This window comes from Furipterus horrens, unplaced genomic scaffold, assembly GCF_987537825.1.
Source record: "Furipterus horrens unplaced genomic scaffold, mFurHor1.1.pri manual_scaffold_11, whole genome shotgun sequence".
In the NCBI taxonomy this organism is placed as follows: domain Eukaryota; kingdom Metazoa; phylum Chordata; class Mammalia; order Chiroptera; family Furipteridae; genus Furipterus; species Furipterus horrens.
In genome coordinates this window covers 758,285-781,675 of record NW_028327181.1, presented here as the reverse complement: position 1 = coordinate 781,675, position 23,391 = coordinate 758,285, and the positions used below count along the sequence as shown (strand labels likewise).

Genomic DNA, 23,391 nt, shown 5'->3' with positions numbered 1-23,391 from the left:
GCTCACAGTCCTTTCAACGCGCCTTTTAAGCCTACGAGCAAACGTGCGCGTCTTCCGCACATTCAGAAGTCATTCACGTTTCTCTTTCTTGGAGACGTCTGTCTGTGTCCTTTGCCCCAGTGTTGTTTTGGTTGAAACTTTCTTCATCGGAGGAGGTTTATTCATCTAATAAACGGAACATACCTGAAAAGAAACCGCGTTTCCGTCCCACACGCCACGTGAACATCGCTCGCCAGTTCAGCAGCTTGATTCCTTGTTCTGTACAGACTCAAAAAAACTTATGGAGTCGAATGTACAACCGGGTTCCCCTAGAAGCTTTTTTTTTGTTTTATTCCATGTAAGGGTCTCCCCCACGCATTTAAGTTTTGATCCGTTAGAAGTTGTTAGTCGAGAGTGAGGTTTGAGGAGGGCTAATGGGCTCTGAGACCGTTAGTCAAATAGTATGTCTCCTCCGGCTTGAAGGACCACCTCTATCATGAACTGCGTTTTCATATGCGCGTGGGATATTCACGCGCGTTTCCCCAGGGACTGGTCCGTTCGTGTCTTGCTCCGAATCGCATTTACTGTGGCTTTATGACGTGTCTTCCTACGGGATGGCCGGACCTCGCCCCCTCCCACCCAGCCAGACTCCCCTCCTTTTTGCTGCTTGCTGATTTTTCTACGTAAGTTCCAAATCAGCTTTCTCCCTCAGAGGGGAAAAAAAAACAGTCAGTGTTCTTACAACGAATTTCTTAATATTTCTGTATCAGTGAAAGGAGGGTTGATATTTGTGTGGTTCTGAGTTTTCTCTCCCAAGGACAGAGCAAGGCCTTCGTTGACTCAAGGGCTCCTCCGCGTCTTCAGTCTTGCCGCCTCGTTTTCTCCCTGAGAGCTTGGCGCAGCTCCTGTCTTTTGTCCGGAAGTGTTTTCTCTGGGCTGGACGCCCCTCTCGAGAGTGCGTCTCCTCCGCGGAGGTTCGAGCGCTGCTGTTCGGACACAGGGAACCGCTTGACATCTGCATACAAAGTCGGCAGACGCCTCCTCCCCAAATTCTTTCATTGTTTGTAACGGGTTTCACTCACCGCATTCTTTTCTTGTTTGTAATGGTTTTTCATTTTCATTATCAGGCACACATCATTTAAAAATAATGATCCTACGCTCTTTAAAAAATTTTTATTGCCACGAATAACACAAAGGTTGCTGTATTAATTTTTCCTCTTCTATGGCCTGGCAGACATTTGATCAGGATTTAGTCATCCAGACCCTCCTCCCCACTCCTGGGAAGCAATCCCAGAGAACTAGCTAACCCGAGAGGAGAGCCGAGTTAGGGAGACGGTGGGGCGGGCGGCCCCTCGGGGACCATTACCCAACACCCCAGGAAGGGCGGAGAGATGTCAGTAAACGGACAGCTGACATGATGCGGAGCGAGTAGAACTCTCCGGAAAGGAACCCGTCTGCACAAGACCACATCTACTCGAAGCCCACGGGCCACGCGGGCCATTGCAAAATGACTAACATTAAGCAGGATTAACTTTTCGTGTCGAGGAAACAGAGCTGGCAGATGAGCCAGGGCCAGGGGACAGAGGTGTGTGAGCCTCACCCGAGGCCAGCCCACGGCTGGGGGTGGGGGCACCGCCGCAGCGTCTGACACCTCCTCTCCGAGCGTCGCCTGAGAACATGGTCGCCGGACCGACCGTGGCCAGGATGGGCGCAGAAGGCTTTGCACAGCCGCGCAGAGGGTCGAGATCGCTAGTCAGTTGCCTCTTCCTTTTTTCAACTGCATTTCCTTCTTGCATCTGAGTGCATCGGGCATTTCTTCAAAACGATGCTGAAGAATAACAGGGACACGCTTGTCTCTTTCCCGATGCGGATGGGCTCGCGGCTACTGTCGCCCCGTTAAACATGGCGGCTTTATTGTCTTTGCTGAAAAGGTATCTGTGGATCCCTACCTGTCATGTTTTTTCTGTTCAGGAAATATTGATTGATTTTTGGTTCATTAAGAGTTTTGTTTTTAAAACCAGGAGAGTATTGAATTTATTCAAGTGCCTTTTTAGTATGTCCCGTAGTCACTGGGTGACTTCTACCTGTCCACTCCCCCGCAACTCACGGTGCAGGTGGTCCCCTCCTCCCTGACGGGGATTTAACATCTTTATTCTCTGTCCCCAGGGTTCGAGATCTTGCTTACCGCTTCCCATTACTGGCCCCTGGAGCACGTGGACGGGATCCATGAACTTCAGGAAACCACTGGAGGTAGACGCGGGTGGTGAGGACACCTGAGGCTATGGGGGCGGGTGACGTGGGCATCGGGGCCGCTGGGAGGACACGTGAACAGCCCCCACTCAGAAGCCGGGGCGGCGTGGCCTCTCCCAGCCGTTGCTGTTGCAGAGGACCAGACTAGGATGTGTATGTACTTTGACAACGGAAGGACAGAATGGATGACTCAGAATGTGACAGTGTGTGTTTCTCTGACAGCCTGAAGTCAGAAGCTGCTGTCTGAAGCTTTCAGCTGTAGATCGGGGCAGGTGCACGTTTCCTACGGACACGGGACTGGCCTGGCCTCTGTGCCGGTGCGAACAGGCCCACCTGAAATAAACCGAGGCTGGCAGGCACGTCCACGGGCCATGCCTCGCTTAGCACAGGCGCCCCGCCCCTCAGCCAGCGTCGCCCACATCCCCGGGGCCATGGAGAATGGCTCTGTCGGACCCATCAGACACTGGCCAGGAGCGGGAGCCCCAGCCACTGATGGGCGCCGTCTTCCACTCCAATCAGGGCTTTTTAAAAAGGGCACGTTTTGAGTGATGGGGGACGCCTTTCCTCTTTCATTCTTGCTTCCTGCGTTGCTCTTGATTGTGTCCGGTGGCTGACGCGCACAGAGGGGTCTGCGGCGCAGCGGGCTGGCGCCGCTCAGTCTGTCTACACTGGTGGCGGGACAGATTTTAAAAACCCACACTCGCTGATCTTAGTGCTCTGCACACCAGCCTGCTGGCATTTTCCTTATTCCTGTGCCTTAATGTGCTCCATAAATTGCCACCTGACGTTCTAGTGTGTTTTCCTTAAAATCTGCAAATTGAGAAGTGTTACAGCCAAAGCCCCAGCCTCTGGTGTCCTCGGAGTGGGGGCCGCCAGGGGTGAGGGTGGCAATGACCGTCCCGCAGCGCAGCCGGTCTGCGGAGAGCGGTGTGCCCTGCAGGACGACGCAAGTCCCCGGGCGAGTTTGTTATCAGACTCGCTTGGGCTGAAATGCACGGCTCCCCATTGTCCTGATGCGATCGTCTTTGCTCAGGGCCTTTATTTTAAAGCCTCTGCAGGAGATCATTCCACCAAGCGGAATGCCTTGTTGACAGAGTTCATTGGTCAGGACGCAGACACTCTAAGTTGAGTTATTTCACACAAGGACTCAAATGACGATGCGTATATTTCTCTCCTCCACCCCCTAGTTCCACTCCTTGTTGGGGTTCAATCAGGCCCTCTCTGTGTCTGGGAAACAAGGACCTCTGAAAAATCCTCCTGTGAAGGAGACGCCATAACTCAGACACCGAGACACTGGGGCCAAACTGTGTTTGCCCGATGCATCCATTTCCCATCCACGTCACGTCTCGGGATCGGGACGTTTGCCCCGGGAGGGAGACCGCGCGGCGGCTGAGTGCCGAGCCCGCAGTCTGTGGAGCCTGCCACCTGGCACGTTTCCGTGCGGTTACAGCTGCTCAGGGAAAAGCCCAGGCCGGAGCCGTGAGCTCAGGCCACTGCCGGGCACTCGTGGGTGTGCGGCCTCGATACTTTGCTGCCAGGTCCTCTGTCACTTTGTACACTTGTCAAACGTCCTGTTGTTTTCATGCTGTGTTTCTGTCTCATCCGTTTCTGTGACGTCACCCCCATGAGTCCCCCGTGAAGGCTGTCGTGTGGCCGAGTCCAAGTTCATATCTCTCAACTCAGTGTCCAGGAGGGCGCTGGGGCCAGCTGGTTGGAACCAAAGTTTGTGGTCAGATGCCGTGGCCATTGCGGTGACCCAATGGGGCCACCAAGTGTGGCCCCCCGCGGGGCTGAGCGGGAGGTGGGCGGGGAGGTTGGGGAGGAAGCCTGGGCGGTTCCGCTGAGAGATGTGTCATTGTCCCCGTCTCCTGTCACTCACTTGTTGTGCTTTCTCTCCCGTTGTTCTCCCAGCATGGCCAGCCCGCAACCTCACTGTGCGCCCCTCCCATAACACTGCCTTTGTGCCCACCAATGGCTCTGCCTACTCCAATGCCTCTGCGACCGTAGGTGAGCACCCCTACGCCGCCCTCCGGCCGCCCCGGCGGGCCGGCCACCGACCGGAAAGGCCCACCCCTCTCGGCCCCCGCCCCGGGCCAGCGCGCCTGCTGATCGGTGGCCAAGCAAGGACAGGACCCGGGTTTGAACAAGAACCACTGGGTCGGGCACAGAGGGAAACGCCCAGTTGCGATGCGTTGGGAGGTGTCTGTGAGGTTTCAAGTGACCAGGCGCTTCCAAAGCAGCAGCTCCTTTTCAGAACAAAACAGACAGATGACAGGAGATTGTCTAAAAATAGAAGTTGTTGGGGTTTGTGAAGGGATAGCATTTGGGGGGTAGGAAAAGCAAGCGCTCTTAATGGGACGTCCAGATTGACTTTAAAATACCTCATAAAACATTGATCTCTTGTGAACATGAACATCAGCGTTTCTTCGGTGGCTGGATTTTTTTTTCAGTCATTGGAAGCTGTTTTATAAAACACCCCCCCACTGGACTTGTGGTGAACTAATCGTATCGAAGGGCCCAGAGCCCACGTGCTCCACGCTTTCCCAGCGCAGCTCAAAGTCAGGGGACCGAGCATCACCTGCGATCTTTTTTCAATATAACTGATTGCTCATTTAGCTGGGAGGTCATTGGCTTCCAGAATCAATCTTGCCAAGTGGACAGTCTGGTTCGGGGCTTAATGCAGCCTAATTCCCTCACGTGACTGCTCGCTGTCCCTGCAGGCGTGCGCCCGAGCGCAGGCACGGTGTCGGGCGGCTCAGGTCCTGTGCTCCCTACACGCCTGGTCACTCCAGGGTTTGTCTGGACCTTGTTATCCAGCCTGTAAGCCAGTGACTTTCAACCTTTTTCATCTCACACCACACGTAAACTAATTACTAAACTTCTGCGGTGCACCGAAAAGTATGTTGTTTGCCAATCTGACCAAAAATACAGACGTGATTTTGTTTCATTCACGCTGGACAACTGTTGTCGCAAGGCTGTTATCATTTTCTTATCTGACATCTAAGGCAAAAGAGGTCCGTGCCCCTGACTCAATAGTCAGGTGCCGCGTGTTTTAAACACTGTGGCAGCACACGGGTGGCAAATGGCTGCTGCAAACAATTAAGTGACGCGCACCCATCAGACGTGTTCACTGTGGAAGGCCTCCGTGGGGACCCGGGGCCACTCGGTCTTGCAGGTGGCAGGCTGTCCCGGGATGATTTGAAAAGTGACTCCAGGTTTCCCTCTGAGCGTCAAAAAATGAGTTTTTTTTTTAAAATCACAAGTTCCCATGTCGGGGATCAGGGGCTGTTGATTAGGACTCCAGGAAGGAGCGTTTAGGTGCAGCTTTCGGTTCACGCTCCTGTCGAGAGTTCCACTTGGGAACTCGGCTGTGAGGACACCGTGGGAAGGGCTCAGAAAGCCGGCTGATGGCATGGAAGGTCAGGATGTCACGTACTTCCAGGGGCTTTCATTCCACCGGCCCTGGTGCCTCAACCACTGGGCAAATACCGTAACTGCAGCGTTGTTACAGGGTAGTGCGTATTGCATTGGCCAAAGCGTTCGTTTGATTTTTTCTGTAAGGTCATCCCAGGTGTCTTTAACTTCATTCAAAACAGTTTTGTTAGGGTGTATTGTGACAGCTGTCCTATCAGCGTGCATTAAAAACTTATCAGAATTGGTGCATGTTTGTGCAGCCATTTGAATATTGAAGATGAAAGAAAATAAGCAACATTTTCAGCATATTATGCTTTATTATTTCAAGAAAGGTAAAAATGCACCTGAACGCAAAATAAGATGTGTGCAGGGCGTGGAGAAGGGGCTGTGACTGACTGAACGTGTCAGAAGTGGTTTGTGGAGTTTCGTGCTGGAGGTTTCCCGCTGGACGATGCGCCACGGTCGGGTAGAAACGCTGACGTTGACAGCGATCAGATAGAGACATTAATTGAGAACAATCAACGTTCTACCACGCGGGAGATCACCAACATACTCAAACTATCCAAATCAATAGTTATTGGTGAAAATGAGAAATGTGTCTTTTAGTTTATGGAAAAGACTAAACGGACTTTTTGGCCAACCCAGTATTATATACTAGCATAATATTAATGAACATAGATATTAATTGCTATTCATTAATTACTATCCACATCAACGTATAGATCATTTATAACCCCTTTGTTAATAACCACGTGGGAATGAAGGCTGATTCTAACATTCCTCAGTCATATGTGCCGCTAGAGATATGTAATTGTAAGTGTGAAAAGTACGTTTATTTGTAGGTTACGTGCCTGGCGCGTCCGTAGACTCCTGGTCTCGTGCCGCCACTAACAGACGGTGTCGTGATTCTTCTCACCTAGACATCGTAGAAGGGAAGGTGAGCAAAGGCATTTACCTCAAGGAGGAGAAGGGCGTCACGCTGCTGTACTACAGGAGGCACAAGACCTCCTGCCTCAGCGACCCCGCCCAGTGCGGCCCCGACGGTGAGTGGCCCGCCCGCGCGGCGGGCGATTGCGGTGTCTCGTCGGGCGGCCTCAGCTCCTCTGGGCGGTGGCGGATGGGTCTGTGCCGTGCTTGTCAGTGGCGAATTCGTGACCGCGTCACGAAGGGGCTGGAGGGAGGATGAGATGCAGGCGCCTGGAATCCTAACCAGGGGCCCGTCCTGGAGACGGAAGCGCCATCTTGCAGGAACCTGACTGGAGTATCCAGTCTTGTAAAGGAAAGAAACCTCCCACGGAAAGCCGGCGGTGACGGCTCCTGCGGGCTCGGCTGGTTGTGGGGGGCAGCTCGCTGTTTCTGGCTGCAGGGCACAGACAGTGGCCTGGGGACAGGGAAGGGCTGGGTTAGTTAAGGTGACGCTCCGGACAAAGCCCGCAGGTGCGAAGGGCAGTGAGGGCTGGGTCGGGTTTTCCTTTCCTGTGAGAAGCGACCTGCTCTCTGGCACCGGAGCTTCCGCGAGCGGGCGCCTGGGCCGCACTTCAGCGCCCGGGGACGGTCCTGTGCCGTCCGAGTCGGCTTCAGGCCTTCAGGTTCCATGCTCCTGAGCGAAAGGAGCGTCCGCGAGGCTAGGGAAATAGGAGCGCTGAAGGCAGGCCCGTCTGACAGCTCGCAGGCCCGTGGGCTCTCAGTGGCTCGTGGGGACGGGGGTGCAGTGAACTCACAGACAAGGCTCCGGGACTCACGAACGACGTCCCAGCGCGAAGCGGCAAAGGCTTCGCAAGGCAGAAACACGTTTTGGACGTTGCAGGGCCCAGGGTTTGAGAGGTGATTCTGGGGGCCAAAGCCACGGCCAGGTTCACGGCCGGTCATGTGAGCTATTCTTGATTCACGCAGCCCTGGACCCACGCGAGGCCGGCACAGGCCGGGGCGCAGAGGGCCAGGGGTGGCCCGCTCCCCCTGGGGGGCTGCCCAGTCTCCCCTGGTTTGTGTCCGGGTGTGTCCTGCAGGAAGGGTGTCCCCAGCTCCCCACTGGAATTTATCTCCGATGGGATGCACGTGGCGTAGGTCCCAGGAATGGCAATGACTCGAGACTATTCCAGACACCCGCCCCCCATAGAAACCCTCCCCTGCCTGGGTGCTCCCCGCGCCCCACCCACATTTGCTTCTTCAGAGGCCCCCTCCTTCTGCCAGGCAGGGACAGCTCCCATACATGCCGCACCCTCCCCGCCTGCGGCCAGTGGGGTTCACTTAGGATCCAGGGACAGCGGCTCCTCTGCCCGCCACCCCACCCACCACAGGGACACAGTGGGGACGGTCTATGCGTCAGGACTCCTCACCTGCTCCAGGCCTGCGTTGTGTATTTTTTAACCCCAGGAGTTCCTGGGACTCTTGTCTAATTCAGTGAGGGAGCCCTCTCCCCAAAAACACTTCCTCTGAGGGAAGGGGTGTCGCCCTGTGAGTGCAGTGCAGACTAGAGCCAGGCTGCATGGGTCCCGTCTCGCTCTGTCACCGGCTGTGTGGCCTCGGACACATTCCTGGACCTCTCTGTGCTTTGGTTTTTCTCCCATGTAAAAGGGGCCCGTGGGTTTTTGGGAGAATTAAGAGTTAATATCCGTAAAATCCTCAGAATAGCCGTCCCACTCGTAGTAAGTGCTCATTAAATGCCAGGGAGCACACACTTTATAGCAGAGCGTAAGGACGCTGGCTTCTCATCTGCTCAACCTGTTACACGCACTTCCGCCCCAGGTCTGTCTCTGGTCTTCCGACTTCGCTGTGGGTACGCTTTTTGCCGTGTGGAATCTTATAATATTTATGCATTCACAGTTACCCACCTTTTCTTGTGACAGCTGCATAGTTTTCCTTTTCTTTTTTTGACTTGTTGGGAAAGGCCTGGCCTGGCTGTATGTGGGGTGGGTCAGGGCTCCGCGCTCATAAGCAAAGAAGCGCTGCGTGACTCCGCCGCCGTTGCCCTCGGGAGTTTTTCCATCAGGCCTTTGCTTTGTATTGCCAACCCCGAGTGCCAGAGGCAAGTCCCTCAGAATGCTAATATGGACGGCTTGCTGTGAGTCTGCGAGGCGTCGGAGGGGACGTGAGTTGGCATTTAAGTATCAGCATTCCCCAGACAGAGCCCCCGCTGCGGTGACACGGCCGCAGGGCCTGGCCGGGCCTGGGCCCCATCCTCTCCCGCCAGGCGGCATGTTTTATTGTCCTTCCTGGACAGGGAGACGCTTGGCCAGGACAGGGTGGAATGAAACGGAGTTTTAAATGCAGCGAAGTGTTTGGAAAGAACAGACCTCCACAAACCCTACGGGGAATTCATTTCATAACAAACGTTTCGCAATGTGCGTGTCGGGTTCGCGTTCCTGGGGAACGGGTTGTCTCTGAGCCCGGAGTGGCCCGTCGGGCCCAGCCATCACCACTGCGCAGGCCGACAGGAGGCAGTGGGCCGACCCCGCCTCGGAGGCTCCACGGGCCTCCTCTGCAGGGAGCGCGCTCGGGAGGCGCGGCCAGGCCCTGGGGCGGCACAGCTGCCCTCTGAGCGACCTTACCAAGTCCCGTCACAGGCCACCTTTGAGGACTCTGCCTTCCCCAAGAGGCCCGGAGAGCGTGATGCCTTCAGCTTCGACCCTGAGCCCCTAGGCCCAGGCCCCTTCCATTTTTTTTAGGGGACACATACACACACACACCCCTTAATCCTCACCTGAGAGTATGTTTATTGATTTTAGAGAGAGAAGAAAGAAAAGAAAGGGAGAGAAACATCGATGTGAGAAGTATAGATCAGTTACCTGCCGCGTGTGCTCTGACTGGGGATCGAACCATCAACCCAGGCCTGGGCCCTGACTGGGAATCAAACCCACAACATTTGGGTACATGGGACGATGCTCCAACCAGCTGAGCCACCCGGCCGGGCCTCTTCTGTTTTTAAAAAAATGAAGAGATTCCAAACCAGGTTATGAAATCATTTATGTTTCGCATGCTTACATTAATCATGTTAAGGGTTTGAACCTCAGAGGTGTGGTGCAACATCACTGTCACAGTTCTATTGTCACGAGACACTCGGACAGCTCGTAACAAATATGTTGATTCATAACGCATGGCAGTCAGCACGGCTGCTAATGGGACCCGAGTTTATTTACAATCGATGACAAATGGCTTCTTTTCAGTGGCTCTCTAAGACTCTGTCCACAATGCCACTCGGAGATAAAGCCCTAAGTCTGAATTTGTGCTGTTTGTATGAATCAGGCACGTGGCCGTCACCTCTTTCCTCCCAACCCTGTCATGGGCCTGTGCCAACCAGCTCTGGGCACGACCATCCCCCGGCGTCCCCAAGCCCCGTCACCCAGAGCCTGGCCAGGTGAGGAGGCCGAGGCGGCTGGATTTGTCTGCGGCTTTCACACACGGGGTCCAGGCAGCTGGCTGGCTGTGCATGCGAGCACACACACAATGGATGCACGGACACATGGGCACACACACACATACATACGCCATGCACCCCGGTGCAAACAGGGGACACGTACCTGGGGTCAGAGAAGCAGAGTCTGTGCTGTCAGAGCTCCATGAGGTGCCGCCGTGCACTTGGGGGTCCGGACGAGCCCCCAGCAGGGTGTGGAGGCCGCTGAGCGGACTGTCCAGCCAGCCCGGTGCCGTGACACCAAGCCTGTGGCCTGACAGGGGCACAGGAAGGAGGCTGTCGGCCACGGAGACGAGGCTCCGGGCTCAGGCTGCCGGAGGTCCGGGCGAGCCTCAGCCACGCGTCCAGTGGGCCTGGGCACGCAGCCTCGGTTTCTCCCCACAGGGGCTTTTGTCATATTCAGGGCATCATTCACTTAAAACTCTTAGAGAAGTACCCGGTCCTCAGTGACACCTTAATAAATAGCACCTATTATTTTGTCTGTATTTTCTGGACTGAATACCCACTGTCTCCCGAATGAAGAAAAATTGCTGTTTTCAGTGAGAAAGCGGAGAGGGTAAGTCTCTTCCGCTCGTCCCAGGTGCTGACCAACGCCTTTCCTTCCGCAGGGGTCACCTTTTCTTTCTTCTGGAAGATCCAAGGCAAGCAGTCCAGACCGACCCCCTCCGCGTACGGGGCAGAGGTCATTGCCGACGGGTTCAAGGTCTGCTCCAGCGGCGGCAAAGGTTTCGTGGAGCTGTACACGCGGGACAATTCCATGACGTGGCAGGCCTCCTTCAGCCCCCCAGGTGAGGGCGCCCTCAGCCCAGAGGGGCCACCGGGACGCGCCGGAGAGCCCCTCCTGTGAGGGGGTGCCGGGGCCCACTCCCTGCCGGGGCGCCCATCCCCGCCCCGCGGTGGCCGTGGAGAGGCCAGCATGGTTCTGTCTGGAGACGCCTGCTTCCTCGTGGCGCGTGGCCAGTGGGTCGCCTGAGGGCATGATGCTGGGGTGCAGGCAGGGAGCCGCGAGGGGAGAGGTGAGCGGGACCCAGGCGTTTGGGGACACCTTTGGGGGTGACCGAGGAGGGCAGTGCGGCAGTAGAGGGGGCAGAACGAAGCCAGAGTGGTTCCCTCCAGGAGGCACGGCCTCTTTCAGGTATTTCAGGAAAACTCGTGTTCTGGCCCATGTGTCTCGGCTGAAAAACACGGACCTGGAGCCAGCAGCCCAGGCCCAGCCCCCTGTGCTGACTTCCGCGCACGTGCCTCCGTTTCCCCATTTAAATACGAGGCACCAGCCGCTCTGTCCCAGGGTGCAGTCTTCTCCCCGTGCTCTGGGCACCCCTGGGTCCCGACTGTTCCCACCTGGGAAGCGGGGGCGCTGGAGGCAATGCACTCTTTATAGTCCACGGAAGGGCTGCCCTCTTCTCGCCTGAGACTCAAGGGCGAGCGTACTTTGGGCCAATTGGGAGTCCACGTGCTCTGCGGGGGCCCAGAGTGAGAGAGCAGGGAGCCCTGACGGAGCCTCTGGGGGAGTTCAGGGGCTGCTGGGTCCCAGGGACTGGGGTCCTGAGGAGGGGCGACAGGGTCCCCCCAGGAGCAAGCCTGCGGAGACGTGTGGGCCCAGCACAGGGTACCAGGGCCGCGGTCCCTGTGAGGGCAAGTCTGATGGACGTGCTTCCCGCGGCTGAGCGTGGGCCTCGCGCCGGCGGGACGCGGGGTCACAGAAGCTCCCGGTCGGAGGCCGGTCCCAGCCCCCATGGGGCCACCGTGCTGGCTGTGGCCCACGTTCTTCGTTGGAGCAGAAGTTGGTTAGGTTAGGGTTTAAAGGATGTTCTGAATAATTTACAACCATTGGTTATTATTTCATTTTAATTTAAAAGAGAAAAGGGTCTTATTTAAAACAGCGAAGGGTCTCTTTGAATTGCTTCTGGGATCTGGGGGGGGGGGTAGTTTTTCTCCTGTGCTCCAAAGGACGGAGGAAGGCCAGGTCTGTATGGGGACCGAAGGGAAGACTCCCCAGGGGACAGGGACACATTGGGAAGGCGGGATGCGCCTAAACCCCAGAGAGGCGAACGGCGGGCGCTGCCCCCACGGCGCTCGGCATGGCGGCCTCTGCTCGTTCCAGGTCCCCACTGGACTCACGTGCTGTTCACATGGAGGCCCAAGGAGGGCCTGAAAGTCTACATCAACGGGACCCTGAGCACCACGGACCCCCGGGGGAAAGTGTCTCACACCTACGGGGACCCCAGCGGCAACCTGGTGATAGGCTCTGAGCAGGACCGGACCCGGTGTTATGAGAACGGCGTTTTTGACGAGTTCATCATCTGGGAGCGGGCGCTGGCCCCAGACGAGATCGCCATGTACTTCGGAGCGGCTGTAGGTCAGTGAGGGGCGAGGCGGGGGGCACCTGCGTGCAGGGGTGGGGCAGGTGTCTGTTCAGGGCACGCCTGCGTGTCTGCCCCCTTCCCAGCCTGCCTCTTGTCCCCACTCTCCTGATGCAGCCGTCATCACTGTGGTGACATCTGTCCTAATGAGCCTCATCCCTACAATGGCTTTTTCTGGAGCACCTGCTCCCTAAGACAGAGAAGGAACGATTTGCCAGCAACACACTGAGAGAAATGGTCTCCTGAGACCGGGGTTTGGAAGTCTGGGTGATGGGTGATGACAAGGCGTTCTGGGGAGCAAACGACCCAGGTCCATCCGCGCGTTTGGCCCATGAGTGTTGCTGTCAGCCTCGCTCCCTCGCTGGCGGCCCTCGGGGAGCCTGGGGCTTCCTTTCCCACGCAGCCCAGGGCAGGCCGGCCTGGCTTCGCGCTGTCCCCCAGCCATGCTGAGCCGTTGGACCTGGGAGGCCATTTTGGGGGGTTTTGCACTGAGGTAAAATTCACGTAACACCAGCCTCGCCTCCCGCCCCCAGAGGGGACCCAGCGCGAGGAACAGTTACTCCCCCATTGCCCCCCCCCCCGCCCCCCGGGATCACGGTTACCTTTCCGCCGCTGAGGATTTGCCTGGGACCACGTGACATGGGGCCTTGCGGGTCCGCATCTCTGCAGACACTGTCACCTCCGCTTGGAGGGATGACGTCCCTGCCCCGAGCCGGGGTCGGGAGGACGAGCCGTGGTAACGGGGGCCGTGGTGCAGGGCCCGCAGGCAGCCCGTGTCCAGCACGTTTCAGCCGCTTGCAGCGTGAATGTTTGTCTTCCCTGCGAGTCCATGCCCGTCCTGCCCACAAGTGAGGACACCGTTTCTTCATCGGTACCTGGAATAATCCTCCCGCAGTGGCCGTCACCGCAGGGCACATCATAGCTGTGCCGGGTTTGGCCTCTGCATGGACCCCAGAGCAGCGGGGGTGCCGGGGGTCAGGACCCGGGGTGACCGGCCCAGGGTCGGACACGAAGCCCCTCAGTGGTTGGGACCCTGATGAGGGTGTGACAGGAAACCCACCATCTCACACGGTGGAAACAGCCGGTGTCTGTTCTGGGGGCACCTGCGTGCGAGGGGGCGGGGCCTCTGCTGCAGAACTGGCTTCCTCCAGGTGCTCACAGGCTGTCACGAGGGGCCCCCGCTCGACCCTGCCTCCCTGAGCTTTCTTGGGGTGACAACGTGGCTGCCATTCCCTCCAGAGCCATGTCCCCCCCTCCGGCGATCTTGGCAGAAAGCAAGGGGCTTCCCCTTCGGTCGTCCCCTGGGACAGAACTGGCCGCAACCCTCGTCTGCCCTGCGCCTCCCGGGGCTGGTCACTGTGGCCGGGGTGCCAGCTGTGCTGACTCCCGTGAGCCTGGGTCCCCTCTGCCCGGGCGCCACAGTGGGGTGGGCTGAGCCGCATCCGAGACCCGGAGGCAAACAGGGTGCTGGTCTCAGAAGCAGGGACACCCGCCGTGCCCACAGCTGCCTCTGACATCCCCGTCTGTCACTGGAAAATGAAATTCACTCCCTTCCACGGAAGTGACACAGGACAAAGTGGAGTGTCCTCCACAAGGAAGACGGGGATCAATCTCTGCATTTTATGGCCCAGGAGTCAGGGACTTGTCACCCAACGTGGGGGGGTGTCTGTGTACGGGGACCGCAAATGAATTCTGCCCCTCCGACAGCTGGTGGCCCCAAAGCTTGTGGTTCTCGTCACTGTCACCGCAGCCCCTTGTCACCAGGACATCTCTGGGCTCAGGGACCCCCACCCGGGGCAGGGTGTTCGATCCCCGGGGGGACGGAGGACAGGCTCTGTCAGCACTTGGCGTCCCAGGGAGCCATTGCTGGGCCCAGTCTGGACCCATCAGAAAACCGTGCCACTCGGGGGCCTGGTTCTGTGACCAGGTGCATATGGTGTGAAACACGTGTAGGAAAAGTGGCCCTGGTGTCCCCAGAGCCAGTCAGGCCACTGTGCTCAGACCTGCAGCTGGGCAGACCCCAGCCAGGGCCCGGGACACGGTCCCCACAGGAGGACGCGAACCCGTTCTCTGCCTGGGGGTCCCTCTGCACGGGACCTGGGGCTGCCGGTGCCTGGAGGGACGCGTCTCCGAGTGACCCGTCCAGGGGGCCCTCCTCTAATCCCGTCGGAGTGCTGGGTCCAGAAGGCGGGACCTTTTCTAACCCGCGCCACGGGACAGTGTTGGTCCCCTGGCACCGGCGGGCTCCACCCCAGCACAGCCACACGTGGCCCCTGCTGCCGGGGCCCCACGGCGGACACTAGACACAGCTGGGGCTCACGTGGCGCGGCCGGGACCGTGGCCCCAAGGATGGGGCGTGTGGTGCTCCTCCTCTGTCTCAGGTGGCTGTCAGCCACGGGGAGGGCGGGACGGCAGGACACACGCGTCTCGGCCTTGACTGGGTCGTGTGGCTTAGTGGGTGGCTCCCCTGTGAGTCCTTGTGCGGCAGGGACGAGTGTGGAGCCGACTTGGAGAGCAGAGTGTCTGTGGTCCCGGGCGTCGTGCCTTCTACCCCCACCTGCTCCCCAGCCCAGGGGTCAGCTCTCCCAGCACATCCTGAGGGGCTTCCCCCGTGAGGGAGCTCCTGCTCCGTCACCGCGGGTCTGGGGTCTCCGATGTCTCCTACTTTGTGAGCTCGTAATTATTCGTCATTAACTCTCTGTCGCTATTCATAACTCACCACATGGATTCTGAATGGAAGGAAGAGCTGCGTTGTCAGGGAGCAGGGCCCGGAGGGCCCCCCCACCGGGTCCTCCTTCTCTGTGTGGAGGGCGGGGCCGACGGCAGAGGGGCCCGCCCCGCAGGGAGCAGTCTGTCTTTTCTGTCCGGTCGCGGTTGAAGTCCATCGCTTTGGGCTCCTTCTTGGCCTGAGGGGGGTGACACCGAGTCCGTTCACTTTGCGTGGTGGCTCCCAGGACAGGTGTCCAGCAGCGCGGAGGACACGGGTGGGAGAACAGCTGGACCTGGGGAATCTGCGCACACCATCCGTGAAGCTTGGGCGTCAGCCCTTTACCTTCCCGCGGACCTTCCCGCTCAGAGCCGCCCGGGCCCTCGTGGCTGGGCCCGCAGCTGGCGGGCTTTGGAGTGGGGACGGCGCTTCCTCTGGGGGACGTGGTGCCCCCGCTTTGGCCTCTCACCAGCCGCTCTCCGCTCTTCACAGGGAAGCACAGCGGGCCGTCCCCAGCACCACCCAGCTCCCTCGGGACGCCCACCGCCGCCGGCACCCTGGTGAGCAGACGCGCGCCCTTCTGCTGGGACGCTGCGCGGGGCGGCAGGCAGCCTGCGGTCTCCTGCGGGCAGCGCGGCGCCTGGGAGGACGGAGGACGTGGGGGGGAGGCCCGAGCTGGCTGCGGGCCATCGCTGACCAGAAACTCCCTGCTTCGTGGGCCCGTCACCGCGGGTGCCGCAGGAGCACAGGAGACAGCAAGGCTCACGGGGACCTCTCCCAGGGCGGGGGCACGGTGGCCCCGGGCGTGGTTTCTCTCTGCTCCCCTCTGTCCCGACGTCCGAGCACGGGGGGCATCGCACGGAGAACGGCCCCCCGGCATCTGTCTTTGCACCCAGATGGCATCCCTTCTGGAGAGCCCCAGTGTCCACGCACGTTGTTCCTCCGGAGCCGTCTGCTGGGGTTCAAGTCCCAGGGCTACCACTCACTTTGGTCTCAGTCCCTCTGGGCTCAGCCTCACGTGGGACACAGGCGCGTGTTCCATGGGATGGCCGTGGGGAGGAAATGTCACACGGGTGGCGTGGTGACGCTGGCCTCGGGTGCCTGGCCCGTGGGCGTGCCAGCCTCACTGTTACTGGGACACAGGTGTGAGCCCAGGGGACGGGGCTTCTGCTCTCAGCAGGAGCTCACGTTGCCAGCTTGCTTTTCAGACGCCCACCAACGCCTACTGCCCCGTCATCACCAACCTGACGGAGGAGAGGAGGACCTTCCAGAGTCCTGGCGTTGTCCTGAGTTACCTTCAAAACGTGTCCCGCAGTTTGCCTGACAAGTCCCTGTCTGCGGAGACGGCGCTGAATCTCACCGAGGTAAAGCCCTTCCCCATCCGCGTCTGGGCGCCCAGGGGACTGCCGGACCGCGGCCCACAGACGCGCCTGGTTTGACTTACACGGACGTAAAACAAATGACGAACGTCGGCAACGAAGTTTGGATTTCACGCTTGTTACAAGCGGCCAGGTGGTGCGGCCGCTCCAGCCGGCCCCAGCGGCTCCGCGGGGCCTCCTTCGCAGGGGCCCACGCGCTTGGTGGGCATCTGGGCTGGCGCCCGGTGAGCGGCGGAGCTCGCAGACTTTGCCGTGGGGCCATAGACCCCCATCCCCACAGCGCGGGCCCGGCGCCCACGGTGTCAGCACTGGGAAGTCCCAGGGTGAAGCCACAGTGCGTGACATTGTCCTCAAATACTTCCCAGGTCAAGGCAGAGGCCGGCCGGGGCTCGTGTGGACCTCACGTGCTCTGTCGAGCACCTGGGCCTGGGCCGGCGTAGTGGGGGGGCTGCTTCACGAAAGCCCGGGGCCCAGAGCAGGCGCGCGGGGTCTGGCGGCCGCGTGTCGCCTCGTGCCCGTGGCCGCGTTACTTGTTGCCTTCCTGCCTCCCTGTGCTCACCCGAGTCACGGCAGAGGTGGCAGTAGACCCCGCCTCCCCAGGGCTGCGTGGGCTCCTGCGTGTGCTGAGCGGTGCCTGGCACGGGCGAGGGCTTTGTGTGGTGCTTAGTTCTTCCCGGCGTCCTCGCCGAAGACAGACCCCCAGGAGCCACGACAAGCGGCCTGTGTGGCACCAGGGCCCCCTGAGCGCAGGAGCCGGGGAGGCTCCTCAGACATCACTCGTTCACTCAGGACGTTCTGGGTTCCACGGATCCAACCCCTTTCCGCTTCCAGGAGGCTGACAGGACAGATGGGCCGCAGGGTCTGCAAAGGGCAGGAGCGGGACGTTCCGAGCTGCGGGGGTGGGGTTATTCAACCCCTGTGACCCTCAGTTTCCCCGTCAGTGGCGTGGGGACAGTCCGCTCCTGGAGTCCCCGTCTGTCAGCAGGCTGATAGCAGTGGGGACTCGGGGGGTCTCGAGGTTTGGGGGCGGGGGGCGCATGCTCAGCAGTCCCTTCTGTCTTCCCTTAGACTTTCCTGAACACCGTGGGGGAGGTTCTGCTGCTGCCCAGCTGGACGGCCGTGTCCGAGGTGAGAGAGGGCACCCTGTCTGCCCCGGGACCCGCCCCCTTCCCAGCAGTGGCTTAAAAACATCCCCATTCGCACACATGAGGTGTGACGAGTGACACGTCTCTGGGTCCCGACCTGGGGCTGGCAGGGGGCCCAGCAGACTCCTGTTGCGTACGGCCAGGGCCGCGGGACCCCGTCACGCCTCTCCACGAGGGCCGAGCTCTGTGCATCGTTTTCACGACACAGCTTTAATCCTCGCGTTACTCTTCAGAGGGGACAGGAAACACCTCTGACGTTTAAAATCACAAGAGGGAGTGGAATAGAACGTGGCAAAGGACCTTCCTGAGTGCAGAGGTGAAAAACAGGAGAGCCCTGCGTGCTCCCAGTAACGAGGAAGGAGAACAGACTGTTCCTTCTCTCCTTGTTGAGATGAGCTTTACTGAGTTCACGCGTTTACGAGGCTGAACACGTGGGTAGCGGGGAAGCTAGGAAACACGGGCGGTGAAAAGGCAGGGGGCCCTGGGAACCCTGAGAGGGAGCGACGGCAAACACCCTGCTGTGCGTCTCCCAAAATCAAGGCTCCGCTCGCTGCGGTGCGGGTGGGGTCTGCAGAGAGGCTGACTCTCCGATTTAGCCTGTTTTTCCTTAATTCAGGCCGGAGCATGCACCAGTGACGATGAGTCGGGCTCTGTCAGCCACGCAGGGCTTTGGGGACGGGCAGACCCTGAGTCTCTGCGCTCAGCAGAGGGCACTCGGGGCAATCAGCCCCTCCTTGTGGGCGGGTAGGGTGGGGGCCGCTCGGAGACTTGCTGGGGTCCCTTGGTGACATCCGAGCGGAGCTGGGACCAGGCATCTGTCACCTGTGTCTGGGCATGGAGGCCCGTGTGACTTGGGGCCACCTCCCGAGCACTCGGCTGGCTGAGTGACCTCAGTGGTCACCTCTGCTGCTGAGAAACGGGGTCATGGTGGGGCTGGCTTGGCTCCTCCTCGCCTGGTCACGGTGAGGACAGCCCAGGCCGCGAGGGCTCAGCAGACGCTGGGAGTCCTGCCTTTGAACCAACGTCCCCAGAGCGAGCGCGAGCTTGATTCTGTGCGCCTGGTGGCCGGGCCCGTGGCGCTGAGCCCGGCCGCTGTCACGCGCTCTCCTGTGCTGTTCCAGGACCACGGTGTGGTGCCCGGCTTGATCGAGACCGTGGACATCGTCATGCGGCACGTCTCCTCCAACCTGCACGCTGGCGAGCCCCACGTCGCCTTCACGGGCTCCTCCTCCGTGGCAGGTGCTTGGCGAGCGGCGGTGGGGAGGGGATGCGGGAGGGGGGGTCCTCCCTGGCCTGCGCCCGCCAAGCCTGCTTCCGTCTCACACACACGCTGCCTCGCACCCCACGGGTCACCGGCTCTGCTGTCTTATGTGACTTGCACTTTGGGGGAGTCTGTGAGACCAGGGCGCTCAGTGTGCACCCAGCACCACGTGAGCATCAGGTGGTGACCAGGGGCCACGCGCCTGTCGTGCGACGTGACCGCCCCCTCAGATCAGGGCAGGAGCCAGGCCACGGTGGCTCCACTGAGTCTGCGGGTAGGTGGCCGGCTGGCCCTGCAGTTTAGAGTCTGTGTGGGAGCCTGGCACTGTCATTGTGTCACCGAGAGCCAGCTCTGGAAACAAGCCAGGGGACCTGCAGGCGTCAGCGTCAGGGGTCAGCGTCAGGGGTGCGTCAGCCAGGACAGCTGCCTCCACACAGTGACATTCGCCTGGCGCCGCAGAGACTGGCCTCAGTGTGTCCATTCCCTGCGTCCCGGAGCCTGGCGAGGTCTTCCCGCACAAGCAGCCACATTCAGTGACGAGGCAGCCACAGCCGAGGGCGGCCTGGGGAAGCTGGGGCCCCTCAGGCCCGGAGTCCTACGCCGGGTGTGGCCCGGTGGACGGCGACTTGACTTCCAGGCTCGTTATTTCAGGTCCCCGTTTTCTAAAGGCACTCGCACCCCCTGCCCCGGGGGGCATGTTCTGCCACAAAAGGCAAAAGTCGGGGGGTTCACACCGGCCCCGCCTGGAGGTGCTGACCGGCTCCCGGCTCCGGCCTCCCCTCAGAGTTCTCCGTGGCCAAGCTCCTGCCCAGGACCCTGAACTCCTCCCACTACCGCTTCCCGGCCCAGGGACACAGCTACATCGAGATCCCGCACGAGGCCTTCCACAGCCCAGGTGGGTGCCCCGGGCCTTCACGGGGGAGGGGCTACACCGCAGTCTTCCCTGCCCTGGGAGGGGCTGCCCATGGGCCTCACCTGTCCCTGCGGGAGCGGCTCTGTCCTCAGCAACACAGGTGCATCATGGGAAACTCCGAGACGCTCAGTCCATCCAGCTAACGGACCAGGCGGAACAGGTGCAGGCTGGGAGCCTGTGTTTCACACGGGCCCTCTGGGTGGCTCTGGTCCACCAGGAAGGGCACTGAGTGTCCCCGAACATCTGCACAAGCCCATTGTCTGAACGCGATCAGACGTGGCCTCCAGCCAGTGTGCCTGTGGCCCGGCTTCTACCCCTGCAGGTGGACCAGGCAGCCAGGGAGACGGTGAAAACCGTCCGACCCTAGGAGCTCCGTCTGGGGCCCCAGCGACTCTGGCCATTATTGTCCCCTCACATCCCTCTGTCCCAGGGCCTCAGGCAATGGGGGAGAATCATGAGTTCTCAGCTCCTGACCCTCTGACCAAAGGACAGGCCCCCCTGGCTGCTGCCTCAGAGCCTGGGGGCAAGGCCAGTGGTGGCGTCAGGCCACGTGTCCCTCCCCGGCGGGCGTCCTCCCTGCCAGCCTGCAGGAGCCCACCTCTGTCCCCACCACCATCCTGCCGGTGCGGCAGGTGCCCAGGGATGGCAGCCGCATTCCACGACATTGTTGGGCGAGGGGGTCTGGCTGGGGGCTTTGAGTTTCACTTGCCTGTCACCTGGAGCGCTGACAGGGTCTCCGTCTCCGCTCTTCCCCAGCCTGGACCACTATCGTGGGCCTCCTCTACCACACGATGCATCGTTACGTGAACAACATCCGGCCAGACAACACCAAGTGAGTCTCCGGGGCCACACGGCACAGAGGGCACAGTATGTGCACGTGTGTGCGCGCGTGCTTACCGGTGGCTGACCGCAGCGACACACCCACCTCCCGCCATCACAGGCCCGTGTAACACGGGGCCAGAGAGCTCATGATGCCAGCGCCTGGCGCCACAGTGTTGGCACAAGGACAGGCCATGGCTCCGGGAAGGAGACGCACGAACCCCTGTGGGGCCTCAGCAAGCCAAGGGGGGCGGCTGATGGGCAGGGGCCAGGGACCCAGGCTGGGCCCCATATCGACCCCACCTGGCGCTGACTGTGTGACCTTGGACTCGTGCCTCTACCCCTGGGCCTTGGTCCCCACTTCTGTAGAACGAGACCACAGCACCCGCCCCTGTCAGCCGGGACCGGGCTGCACACACCAGCTTAAGCAGGCGGCTGGGGGATGAAGGGCCCGGGGGCCTAAGAAGGGGGGAGCACATCGGCAGGATCCTCTAGCCCCCCTCCGTGACTGGGGTACCAAGATGGGCCCATGACCCAAACAGACCAATCACAGCTCTCCCTGGGACTCCCCAGGGTGGGGGTGGGGGTCCCGTAAACAGGCCTGGCCCACACAGCAAAGGTCTCCGTGCCCCCAGCCCTCCGCCACTGGCATCAGTGACACTCAGGGGCGTCTGAACACCACCCGCGGCAAACTGAAGGCCTCGCTGGCTTTCCTGAAGTCGGAACAGGATCATTTCTCAGAGACGAGAGCCCATCTGTCACAGCTGCGTGCTCGGCCCGGGGGAGTTCTGAAACCAGCACTTCATGCGAAGCTGTTCATGAACCATGACAACAGCCCCACACAGCTCGGGCGTGCAGTCCCTCGTGGGCGGGGCCCCCCGAGCGGGCACAGGGTGGGGGCCGAGGCAGAGCAGGCAGGGGCGCTGGGGCCGCAGCTCAGGTCTGAGTGCCTGACTCCGGGCTTCCACCCCAGCTGGGCGCCCTGACCGCCGTGCGGACTTGGGCAGACGCGTGGGGTCCCCGCGTCCCTGCCCCCCCCGCTGGACCGGGGGACAGTGCTGATTTCGAGGGTCACTCCAAGCACTCAGGAATTAACTGTGTAAATAAGACGTCGTGCCCTTGACCCTGATGCTCAAGTGCTGGCTTTTATCGCTTCACACGCGACCGACGCTGTCCACGTTGTGCCTTTAGGATCATTTTCAAATTCCGCGCATGATTAGAAGCCTATTAGCAGCTCCGTGGGACGGCTCCCTGGTGCGCCCAGTCGCCTGCAGAGCCGGCCTCCTTCCGTCTCACAGCCTGTGATCTTCGTGCAGTTACGGTTTCTCACGAGAGTGAAAGGACGTGTGGAATCGTGATGTCCTTTAAGTCCCCTGGGTGGGGAGGGGTGGGGAGGTCAAGGCAGCACACGAGTTTAATGCATGAAGAGCAGAGTCACACAGCCAGGCCCCCGGCAGAGTTTCTGGGTGGCGCTGGGCATGGCGGGTTCCTGCCGGGCCGCCTCCTGCAGCAGGTCCGTGGAGGCCACCGTACTGTGCCCTGGCGCCGCTGCGGTGGACTGCTCAGCTCTCGCTGCTGCTCATGCTGGGCCGGGCAAGGAGCTGCAGGGGCTGTTGACTCAAAATGGGACCAGGAAATGTTTTTAAGCAGAAGAGGCACTTACTGGGTCAAGGACACTGAAAGGTGCATGAGGAATGGCTTCAGGAGCAGCTTGATCCAGCATCCAGGTGCCGTCGCTTGGCTCCCTTCCCGTCCTCCTGACCGTGAGCCGAGACCTCGCCCTTCAGGGCTGACATGTAGCAGAGAAGTGGCGACCTCTGAGCATTTTCCCTCTGCGTCCGGGCGTCAACAGCAGAGCACGTGGGCTGGAGGGGAACGGAGCGGCCTCTGTAAGGAACACAGGAGCCAGGCCTAAGAGAGCAGGTGACCCCAGCCTGCTGCTCACCCCCCACGTCACCATCACGGAGAGGCAAGCTCAGACGGGAGGCCAGCACCCACGGCCGCACGGCAATGCGGCGGACCGCCAACATTCGCGCCCGCTGGCCGACGCCTGCGTCCTTCACGCTCCCTGGGCCGTCTCTGCGGGCTTCCCCGCCACGTTATTGACTCCGCGGCAGCGCACAGGAGACATGTTGTGGATCGTGCACCTGAGACCTGTTTGCTAACCAGTGTCACCCCCGGAAACTGAAGGAAAAGGAAAGTAAAACTAAATACATGAGTAAACTCTGCGGGGTCAGGTCAGCGCCTGTCTCACCTGTGGTCCCGGCCTGGGTCCTTAAAGGGGACAGATCTGAGCCCCGGAGCTCAGGCTGCAGGGTTCAAATACCAAGTGCAGGACCCACCCCCAGCATCCAGCACCACCCTGGCAGGGGCAGCCGGCACTGACGGACGGACGGACATCCGAGCCCCATCCCCCAAAGGCTCCAGTCCCCAGCAGGTCAGGCTCCTCGTCGTGTGCCCCCCTTCCCACCACGTGACGACCCTTCACGTCTTCCCCAGGATTGCGGAGGCAGCGGCGTACAAGGGCTGCCTGCTCTCTGCCGCCAGCTACCTCATCTCCCTGGAGGTCACGCCGCCACCCGCGCTCTCCCAGAACCTGTCGGCCGCGCCGCTGGTCACCGTCCGTCTGGTGCACAAACTGGTGAGTCGGGGCAGAGCGCCCTCACTGCTGTCCTTTGGTTTGGCTTTGCACGGGACGGGATGGGCAGCTGGTCATCTGAGTGACTGTATGAAGGGTCTGCGATGGTAAT

General features: G+C 60.3%; 1 protein-coding gene across 1 annotated transcript in view; it reads left to right on the top strand.

The window, feature by feature from the left end:
• Positions 1-23,391, top strand: part of ADGRD1 (adhesion G protein-coupled receptor D1) — a 65,607-nt gene that overhangs the window by 5,200 nt on the left and 37,016 nt on the right. Inside the window, exons 3-14 of the mRNA XM_090291001.1 lie at positions 2,146-2,229; positions 4,141-4,236; positions 6,564-6,686; positions 10,663-10,842; positions 12,159-12,413; positions 15,617-15,684; positions 16,333-16,488; positions 17,572-17,631; positions 18,770-18,887; positions 19,694-19,804; positions 20,579-20,654; positions 23,141-23,282. Of these exons, the coding sequence (XP_090147127.1) occupies positions 2,146-2,229; positions 4,141-4,236; positions 6,564-6,686; positions 10,663-10,842; positions 12,159-12,413; positions 15,617-15,684; positions 16,333-16,488; positions 17,572-17,631; positions 18,770-18,887; positions 19,694-19,804; positions 20,579-20,654; positions 23,141-23,282 (1,469 nt within the window). The remainder of the gene's footprint in view (positions 1-2,145; positions 2,230-4,140; positions 4,237-6,563; positions 6,687-10,662; positions 10,843-12,158; positions 12,414-15,616; positions 15,685-16,332; positions 16,489-17,571; positions 17,632-18,769; positions 18,888-19,693; positions 19,805-20,578; positions 20,655-23,140; positions 23,283-23,391) is intronic.